The sequence below is a fragment of the Monodelphis domestica genome, chromosome 4 (assembly GCF_027887165.1).
Source record: "Monodelphis domestica isolate mMonDom1 chromosome 4, mMonDom1.pri, whole genome shotgun sequence".
Classification (NCBI taxonomy): Eukaryota; Metazoa; Chordata; class Mammalia; order Didelphimorphia; family Didelphidae; genus Monodelphis; species Monodelphis domestica.
In genome coordinates this window covers 230,877,856-230,888,019 of record NC_077230.1, presented here as the reverse complement: position 1 = coordinate 230,888,019, position 10,164 = coordinate 230,877,856, and the positions used below count along the sequence as shown (strand labels likewise).

At 48.3% G+C, this 10,164-nt stretch overlaps 1 protein-coding gene across 8 annotated transcripts in view; it reads right to left on the bottom strand.

Moving 5' to 3' along the window:
- Window positions 1–324: 324 nt before the first annotated feature.
- USP2 (ubiquitin specific peptidase 2) overlaps window positions 325–10,164 on the bottom strand; it is a 31,528-nt gene continuing 21,688 nt past the window's right edge. For 6 of the 8 annotated variants that reach the window (XM_007494644.3, XM_007494642.2, XM_007494643.2 and 3 more), the window contains 11 exons: window positions 5,895–5,945; window positions 4,947–5,070; window positions 4,586–4,697; window positions 4,344–4,454; window positions 4,069–4,133; window positions 3,741–3,844; window positions 3,577–3,657; window positions 3,367–3,445; window positions 2,521–2,628; window positions 2,273–2,393; window positions 325–2,119 (listed from right to left, as the gene is read on the bottom strand). In XM_007494644.3, coding sequence (XP_007494706.1) covers window positions 2,032–2,119; window positions 2,273–2,393; window positions 2,521–2,628; window positions 3,367–3,445; window positions 3,577–3,657; window positions 3,741–3,844; window positions 4,069–4,133; window positions 4,344–4,454; window positions 4,586–4,697; window positions 4,947–5,070; window positions 5,895–5,945 — 1,044 coding nt within the window. In that variant the 3' untranslated portion in view covers window positions 325–2,031. Of the gene's footprint in view, window positions 2,120–2,272; window positions 2,394–2,520; window positions 2,629–3,366; window positions 3,446–3,576; window positions 3,658–3,740; window positions 3,845–4,068; window positions 4,134–4,343; window positions 4,455–4,585; window positions 4,698–4,946; window positions 5,071–5,894; window positions 5,946–6,613; window positions 6,638–9,458; window positions 9,775–10,164 lie in introns of those variants that run through there. The other 2 variants (XM_007494645.3, XM_007494647.3) reach the window with 2 other exon arrangements.

Genomic DNA, 10,164 nt, shown 5'->3' with positions numbered 1-10,164 from the left:
GGTGGTCATGGGAAGCCAGATTCGGAGAAAGACCTTTTTGATCATTTGAGCTAACAATGGGATGTGTTACCTTAGGAAACATATTCAACCCGGAGGTTTCCAAGTGGAGACTGGATGACCAGCTCCTATCAAGGAGGGGTTGGATTAGATAACCTAGGAGACCTTTTCTAGTCCTGAGATTCTAGAATGTGCAATGACTGATTGTCCAATATACTTCACTAGGGGTAGAATATCTGATACCCAAGGAGGCTTGGTTGGTCACCTAGACTCTGGATATATTAGCCCTCCCCCAAGTCAACAGTTGACTCATAAAAAAGGCTAGTATTTTTTTCTCAAAGCTAAAATTTATTCTGTACAAGGTTCCACTGTACATTAGACATTCTCTCTTACTCTTGCTTACACAGTAAGCAAGTGTACACCAGCCCCTTGGCTCAGGTTTACAGGTCTCCCCTGAAGAAGGGGGTCAGGCCAGCTAAACCTATAGGGTTCTCCCCTTAATGCACTGGAGTGCCTCAATCTGAGGAGCACAAGTTGATCCTGGGTCTGCTGGTGGGGGAGGGAACCCACGGAGCTCAGTTCCTCGGGGCTGAATAATCTTCCTTTCCAGAGACCCAGTGGAGTTGTGTCCATCTACCTAAGGGCAGAACCAGGCCCTTGGGGGGTTGGGGGGGAGGGAGAAACGCTAAGGGTTGAGGCAGCATGTCCCAAAGCACTCATGGTTGTAGCTCTCAGGATGGTACTGAAGACTGATGCCAAAAGGAGCTAAAGGGGCAGTGTCCCTGAGAAACTCAGTCCAAGGGGCCTATGTCTGAGAAGCTCTGAGGGAAGAAGGGGAAGAAAGGGAAGAAGGGAATAAATTAAAAGAAAAAACTGGGAATGGTGCCAGGGAAATGTGGTTTGTATTGTCCTTTAAATACCTGGGGAGTGGAACCATAGATTGATTGGAGGAAGTGGGTAGGGAGAATCAGACACCTTGTCATGAGATAAGTTCTCCTTACTGACTTGCCTCCTTCATCTCACTGCACTGTGAAATAAGTCAGTGGTGTAAAGGAAGAGGAGCTCCTATTCCCCCAGCAGGTTTGAGCATGGCACTGGGGGAAGGGAAAACAAGGCAGAGGGATATATCTAGGAAGGGCATTCCCCTAGTCCCCAAATGCTGTAAGGCACAATTCTCAGAGGCAACTAGGATCCATCCAAAAAGCTTAAAAAAAAAATCCTAAAACGTGTTAAGATGCCAGTTCTATAATGGCTGTGCCCGGGGCCCTGCTGACATACCTGCCTAGCACCACTGGGGGCTATTGTTAGAAAAAGTTGTGCTTGACAAGTTAAAAAATAAAACCAACACAACTCCCCAGCTTGCAAAGAGGCATACAGGAGAACATCTCCAGTTTGAGAACTCTGCTTGTAGTTGTTTGAAAAACAAAAAGAAAGAAAAAAGAAAATTGGGCTTTTAAAAACAAAAACTGCTTGTTTCAAAAAAAAAAAAAATATCCCACAATCAGTTCCTCTGGAGTTAGCAGCGTCAGGAGGCCTCTTGGCTCACGTGTGACTCTGTCGGCTGGCTGTGCGGGGACGGGGTCTCCTCTCTGCAGAGCCAGCATGTCCAGGCAGCGGTCCTCCTAGTTGGGCTCCCGAGGGTGTGGATTCCTCAGGAGGGGTCGGAGGCTGGAGACAGCAGCAAATGGATGAGGGCCTTCTCCCCACAAACTGCTGTTATTTATTACACACATGGAAAACACAGGTTTGAAAAAAGAAAACACGAGAAGCCGAGGGAGCGCCTTGCTGACTCCAGTCTCCTCGTCCTCTAGCTTTCCCCCGGCCAGGCCTGGGTGAGCCTCGGGAACACCTAGCTCCTGTCTCCCGGGCTCTGACCAGGCTGCATAAACTCCTGCTCGGCAGCTTTATTTTAGTTTATTACTCTCTCTCTCTCTTTCGCTTTCATTTGCAGTTTCTTTTTTTTTGTCTTTTTAAAAAAACTTGGGATGTGGGGCTGCCACGGGGAGGGGGAGGTGGGGTGTGGCGCCCCTGCCGCTACATACGGGAGGGTGGACTGGCCAGTTCGTAAAAGAGCAAATAGGCATCACTGCTTCGCACTTGGCTGGAGGACATGGGTGTGACGCTGTGGAGAAAGGAGGGACAGTCAGTGTTGAGGTCAGACCCGCCCCCAACACCTGGGCTGGCTCACTAAAACTCTCCAGCCCCCCCCCCCCCCCCCAAGCCTCTCTCACTGGAGCCCAGCACCCTGCAGCCTCCACGGGCAGAGACCACTCACCTGGAGTCATTGAAAGTGTGCCACTCTCCGGTCACTGGACTCCGACAATAGGCAGTGTAGTGGCCGCCCATGGTGGTTCCAGAGTGATTGGACACAGCATACAGGTTGTAAACAGCGTGGTCTAAACAAGAAGTGAGCACAGTCAGAGCGGCAGGCCCTCGTGCGCCACCCTCCAGCCTTTCCTCTCACTCCCACCTTCCCTTCCCAGCTGGCCTTTCTTCCCATTCAGGTTTTGTTAAGACACTCACTGGTGTTCTCTGAGGCAAATTCTCTCAAGTCCAGGTCTCTCAGGGGGAAGTTCACAAATGTTGTGAGTTTGCTGGTTCGTATCCTGGATTCTGAGAATCGCTTTAGATCTGGAATTGGTTCGAGTCAAGGGTGGAGAGGGCAGTATTTATTCTTCAAACACTTATTGTCTACTAAGTAAATGGTACTATGCTAAGTGCTGGATAAGAACAAAGTCCAAATAATGAATACAGGAGTCCTTGAGCTTTCTTGTTTTTAGGAAGCAGAAAAGTGGGCAAGAAAGAAAAAAACAACAGCTATCATTTGTAAAGCACCTCTTTCGTTTGTTTAAAAAAACCCTTACCTTCCATCTGAGAACTGATATTAAGAATTGATTCCAAGGCAGAAGAATAGTAAGGGGTAGGCAGTGACTTATCCAGGGTCACACAGTGAGGGCGTACCTAAGGCCAGTTTTGAACCCAGGACTCCCATCTCCAGGTCTGGCTCTCTATTCACTGAACCCACCTAGCTGCCCCACAGCACTTGCTTTGTGCCAGGAACTGCTTTAAGTGCTTTAGGATGATCTCTTTTGAACCCCACAATAACCCTTGAAGGTAGGTGCTATGGTAATACCCATTATAGAGATGAGGAAATTGAGACAGAGGTTAAGTGACTCACCCAGGGTCATAACAGCAAGTATCTGGGGAAGGATTTGAATTTGCTCCAAACCTCTCACCACCTATTTACTTCATACAATATTGAACAATTTCATTGTTCCATTCCTGTATCACTCTCACATCTTCCCATTTCATTACCTTTTACCCTCCCCACCAAACCAAGGTGCCTTTCTTGTTAGGTTCTAAGGATACGGAGCACCAAGATCTTTGGGAACTTCTGGATGGAGAATTTCTTTATACACCTTTTTCTGGCTCGGCAGCGACAGCATGTCTGAAAGCATGAGAAAAATAGATGAGTTGTGGGGAAAATTTATATATAGGACCTGATGGTAGTGAACCCAATGGCTTGAGCAGCCGAATAGCAGATAGTTTATTGCTTATCCACAGGAAAGCATCACTTACTGGTTTCTCATCTCCATCAAGCACATCCTCTTTGGTGAAGAGCCTCATACAGTCCATCAGAGTCACCTCAGGATAGCCCCGCTAGGAGGATACAGAGCTAAGGTAAGAGGCCATGGAGAGGAAAGGATGGGGAGTTTCAGAAGTGGGCTAACAGCCAGAATTACCTTAGCAATGGGTAGGGAGAGGTCCCAGAAGGGGTCAAAGACGGTAGAGCAATAACCACACTCGGTACATGTCAGGGAGCTCTTTAGCTGCCCAACAAAGAGATCTGGGGAAAAGATGGAAGTGAGACATAAGCAAGGAGGCTAAGGACATGCAGCACTGCACATTATGTGCTCTCATGTCTAGTCAGAATCCTAATGATACTGCCACCAAATACTAAATCCTGGGAGTCACAGTGATAGTCAGGATATTATTTCTGGGGCTTTCTCCAACTGCTCAGGTGCAAAGTAACAAACTCAATATCCCCCACATAGGATTTCCAGCACTCACCCCCAATTCGACTGTCTTCCCGTTCCAGATATTTCCTCCACATTTGTCTCCCTTTCTCCTCATCACTGTGGGGCCCAAAAAGAAGAAGATTAAAAAAAAAAAGTTACAGTCCAGATAAACCACAAGTGCAATAGAAGCAGTGATCCGAACTGGCACTCAATCTAATGTAAGATCTATCCTACTTTGGTTTTCCTGGTCATTTCCCTGGAGTCTTTTGCTTTTGTGGGGAAAGGCAAGAACCCATTTTTTTTCGCCCATTATCTTCTCTCACTTACGGAAGGTGATCGAGGTTCTCAGGGTTGGACTTCGGCCTTACTGTGACCCGGTTCACCTCATTGTGGAGTCCATCAAGTAGAAAACGAAGGAACTCTTGAGCATCCTGCTGACTGAACAAAGAGAAAGGAAGATAGTAAAGGGTGGAGGGGTAGTGCAAGTAGGTCATATACATTTCCCCAGAAGTTCTCAACTGTCCCCTTCACCCACCCTGGGAAGAGACATCTCTCTGCAGAAGCCTTACTTATAGCCAACGAATCGGGGTGCAAATCTCTGGATCTGGGTCTTGAATTCTGATGGGCTCACCACATCATTAGCTGAAGAAGTCCATATGGTCTGGATCAATTTTGCAAATTCTATTGGGAGGAAAAAGTGTCTGAAAATGCTAGGGCTCAAGAGAGTCCATTAATCTTTCATTAAGGGTCTCTAAAACTGGAGCCCTAACAAAAGTAGGCAGATGCCAAAAAAGGAAAATGGCAGAGGCCATATCCAAAGGGACACCAAAGAAGAGACCAGACAATGGCTAAAGCAGCTGTTACAGAAAGAAAAGAAAATGGGTTTCCAGAAAGCAAGATTTAAAGGACAACTGTGCAAAGATTCCTCACCCTCCATAAGGGCTGTATGTGCATGGCTGCTGCTATTGAGGTCACGGAGGTAGAGCCTTTGGAGGCAATAATCTCTCAGCTCCCGGGTGTTGCTCAGGCACTGCAGGATTGAGTTCATGAAGCACTGAAAGAGATGACAGGAGGTATCACTGGGCAAAATGGAAAGGAAAGGTATCTGGACACTATAAGCAAGACTTGAGAATTGCATTCTCCCAAATGTTTCTATTCATAGGATTGGTGCTTTAATTTATTAAGGAATAAAATATCAACATGCTAGGAAAAATGGAATATTTAGGCATTAAAAATCTATATATTTATAAATAACAACATTAAAATGCATCTCTCATTGGGATTCCAACCCCCTAATATAGTGTGTCCTAGGAAGCTGCCTATTTTACCTATCCCTAGTATCAGCTCAGTCTGTAGGAGAGATGTGTGGCCCCAAACTAGAGTTCCAGCTTCCCTAGTATACAGGAACTCTCTGGTTTACTCCAGATAGGAATCCTCCCACAACCTCAAGTTCCTCTTTTCATAAGTGAAAAGGTTGTTGACCTGTAGTAAATTCCCTGTGTCAGCACAGGATGACGTAAAGAGTTATTTACTGTAGGGGTGTGCAACAGGGTGTGGGCAAGATTGGAGTAAGGGAGGGGGGTAGAAAATGGAGGGATACCCTTGAGGGAAAGGATTCAGGAAGGGTGTTATCACTGCCAGTTAAAAGGGAAGCTCCTCTTCAGTGGGGTTTTTTTTCCTGGGGATGTGTGTATCATAATTCTGGGAAATGCCAACTAGGAAAGGAAGGTACCAATTGGCTTAGCAGGTGGTTATCTTGCCTACAGCTAGGTGGGTGGCTCTAGTTAGGATTGCTCTGCCAGGAACAGGATCAGGATGGGGAAGTCTTGAGGAACAGCTGGGTTGGGTACAGATGTGCAGTTTAGGTTTAGTACTCACCGTGTTCCCAAGGTTTCGAAGACCAGCCAGACCCTGGGTGCTCTTGGAGGTCTGCCAAAAAAAAGAGAGAGAGAGAGAAAGAGAGAGAGAGAGAGAGAGAGAGATACATGAAACATGAGGCAGAAATCTAGTTAGCTATGGAGGCAGGGCCTGTGCTAGCCCCATTCTGAGAGGGGCCTTGGACATCCCTAAGCCATGAGCACCAGTCAACAAATATAATTTTCACCAGGCTCTCTTTACCTCCCAGGTCTGTGCTCCTTGTGGGAAAAAGGGGTAAAGAATGCCTTTCCGACAAAGAAACAAAAGTGCTCTTCAGAATTTTGCTTTTTTCCAAAAACTTTTACTTATTTTTCACCTCTTCACTTATCTGACTAGTTTTCTCCTCTACAGCAGGCAAAGGCTAGCCGTTAAGGCTGGGAATAGAAATTAGGACATTTGAGTTTCCCTCTACTCCTAGCTATGGGAAACTGCAAGTCAAAAAATTGGGGTTTTCTTCATGACTCTTATAGGATTTTAGGATTTTAGAGCTGGAAGGGACCTGTGAGATCTAGTCCAACCCCCTCATTTTACAGATGAAGAAAATGAGGCCCGGAGAAGTTAAATGGCTTGCCCAAGGTGAACAATCCCTAATTATACCATGGTTGCCCAATATATAAAGTGGGAGCTACAATGGCCCCTTCAAAGAGGGCTTGAAAAGTTTAATGAAATAAATCATAAACCATGTTTTCAGATCCTCAGCTGAGAGAAGCTCAAGTCTCTGCCAGTCCAAAATGCCATTGACAGGTGGAATTCCTTCCTGCTTCGCTCAACTCCCAAGGGCTGATGAATTAAGAACTAGGAGAATCTTCCTTCCCTGGCTCCATGGCTTGGGTTCTGACATCCTGAGAGGCTACTGGCTGGGAATCCTAGTGATGGCAAATTAGGGTGATTTGATATCACTCAGGTGGCTAAGCAGAGATAAAAAGTCTGGCTGAAGGGTGCTATTCTTACTCACATCCCTATTTTGGGGGTTGGTGAGAAGTGATGCAGGTAGAACAGGTGCTCAGACAGGAAGTCAGGATGCCCATTGTCAAGGCCCCTTTACTAATCCAAGTAGGCAGAAAGTCTAAAGTGTCAAAAGGGGTTAAAACAGTAGCTTCAAGATGTTTATCACCTCTACTTCTAGGTAGATAGTCTAGGATCAGAGAGCTCCACAGCTGTACTGGCTGGGGCTTATGTGGGACCAGCTCAACCCTCATTAGAACAGGAGCTTGAAATAGCTCGCCTAAAATTACTTCTGCCATATACTGACAACCTACATGGTTGTCAGAGGCTCACTACTTGGGGAGTAGTTAGGGAAAGAAGAGATGGGTGAATATGGGAGCTTCTTTTAAATGTTTTGTTGAACTCATTGGCAAGTTTTAGGATCTGTCTTAGTTACAAAGCTGAATCTCAGCATGTGAAGTCAAACTGTGCCACTGAAAAAGAACCCTTAAATCTGCCATCACAGGGAACAGTATATCGGCACAACATGAAAGCCGTCATCCCTGAAAAAGAACAGGATGCCAGGGCTGATACTGTATGGTTGTAAATGAATAATAAAGAGGGAGATTCAGGAGTTAGGTCAGTCTAGCTTGATAAATATTGATAAGGAAGAGACGTGTTGATATGATCACTGGGGCAGGAATTGTATTAAAAAATATGCAAGTAGCCCTGAAGGAATATAATGGGATTCAATACATTGTTGAGACTATAATGCAGTTCTGTTTTAATTTAATGCTGAAAAGTTTGCCCTCAACTAATAACACTAGTAATACCTGTCTTTGGCATAGTTCTATATGCTTTCACCTAGAGTGTCAAATTCCTCAACTAGCACACATGAAAAATAGTGGGGCCATGAGCATCCTTCCAACCGTGCCAATATCAGTGTCTACCAATTTTATACTATTATAGCTATAGCAACAGATAGCCTGAGGGAAGCATATAGGGTCACCTTTCTGCTTAGGTTCCCACCCACCTTACATACATACTCCAAAAGTGTTTAGAATCAGGAGCTGATAGCTCGGGAGGGAGTATATAATTCACTATTATTATCATTTATGGTTTTGCCCTTTGTATTCCAGTTTCAACTTGCATATTTAGAGGGATTCCCTCTAGGTCTTATTAGGCCACCCTACCCCATTTGTGAGGGATAACCTGCCTGCATAAAAGCTTTCTGAATTCATCCTTCTTGCCAAATACTAAGACCCACGTGCAGGAAGTGGAACTGCTGGACACCAAGAGTCTAAGGGTGAGAATTAAAGGAGAGTAAGGCTGCTATGCAGTCAGCCAGTCTGCCACAGAATAAGAAATTAGGAGCTCTGGGGAAAGTCAGCACTTTCCATTCTAGGGAGGAACAAAATGTCCCAGGAGTGACCTTTCTTACCAAAAACAATCCTACCTCTGGGCCAACACTGAGAACCCATAAGACTGAGGAGCTGGGAGATTTCAATGAACTTCTTTGCCCCTTTTCTAAAGACTTATAGCAGTTCAGAAAATTTCTGGCAACTCTTAAAAATGACCATTAGAAAGTCTGTGATTCATTGACAGTAAGTAGCTATAGAAAATGATAGGTCTCCCCTCCTATCTCCTTAGTTCTTGTATCTAACAGCCTTCATCCTTCAGAAAAAGAATAGGGAAAGTCACCACAGACATGGGAGGGACTGACAAGTTAAACTGTCCCTGAATTAAACCAGACCATAAAAAGATATTTAGGGATCAGAGGTCACAAGAAAGTTCGCCTTAAGTTACTTAACACCTAGAATCATTAGGGAGCACCTTCATGACTATTTCATCTATTCTGACAGGGTCAGCCATGGGTCCTTGGCTGAAGCTCAGAAATCCGGTGTGGCTCTGGCAACTGGGCAAACCATGCTGTGCCAGGACGAGTCAGCAATGCCTTGTTATATAATAGCTGTCAAATGCCTGCCCCTTTTTTGCTCTCTTAAAGGGAAGAGGGAAGGACAGGTCAATCTATCTCTAGTCCCAGTATTGTTCTAAGGTAGTTTATAAGCTTTAGGAACATAATGGTCCATTCAACAAAGCTCAATCTGGCCCAGAGAACTGGGGAGACTCTCCTCTTCTTAGCGCCCTCCCCCCAACTGCTCTGCCCTTCACGGGGTCACAGGGATATCCCCCAAAGCACAGGAACATGCTTTGGAAACAAAGTATGAGATGGCCTCATTTAACCGAGTCTTTTCTGCTGGGATTCTGGCCTAAGAGGGTCTGTACACTTTCGGTCGCGGCGGGTGCCATCCAGTCCACTCGGCTATTCCAAGGTTACTCTTCCCTCGCACCTTGTCCCGACGCCAGTCAGGAACAACCAGGATCCCCACGATTGGTGGTTGGGAACACTCTCAATGTGTGTCATGTTCTGGGTTCTCTCGCCGGGAGTGGGGGTGGGCTATGGAAAATGGGCTCACCTGGGAAAGGAGGAGCTGACCTCGCTTGGTGGGGAGAGGGCTGGACAAGGGGCGACGGGAAAGGGGAGTCTCCCCCCCCCCGGGGGCGGGAACAGAGCACTCGGTAGGGAGGGGGCCGGCGTACCTTGGCTTTGTTGAGCAGGAGCCCCACGAAGGTGGAGAGCAGCAAGGAGCGGGGGAGCGGGGCGCGGGGCCGCAGCTCCTTCCCGAAGGCGGGGAAAGGGGCTGCGGGGGGCTCCTCGGGCAGGGTCACGGTGTACGAGGTGCGCATGCTGGGGGGCGGGCCGGCCGGCGGGGGGGCTCAGTGGCGCTCCGCTCCCCTCCCCCCACAGACGTTAGCCGGCGGCGCGAGGGCGGGTCTGGCGACCCTGGCGGCCGCCCGAGCTGGCAGCTCCCGCTGCGGGCGCGCGCTCCCTAGCCGGTAACCGCTCCCGGACCCCGCACCGCCACCGCCACCGCCACCGCCGCCGCCGCCGCCGCCGCCACCGCCTCTCCCCTCACCGCCGCCTCCACCGCCACCGCCGCTCCCTAGTGGGCTCGCGAGACCCGCCCCCCAACCTCCTCAAGTCGTCTACTCCGCAACTCGCGCAGCCAACCGACCGAGCGACTGCCGGACTCGAGCACCGGGAGGCTCGAGCCAACTGACGTCACGCAGGGGCGGGGCCTGGGCGGGGCGGGGCGGCCGCGGTAGAGGGAGCGCGGGAGGGCCCCGGGGTTGGGGGTGGGGAGGCTGCAGGGCGCGCGACTGCCCGCCGGCTCGAGAAGCCGTTGAGGGGCGCTCGACCCGCCCAGACCCCATGCAAGGCCCGTGCCTTGGGGGGAGGGGACAC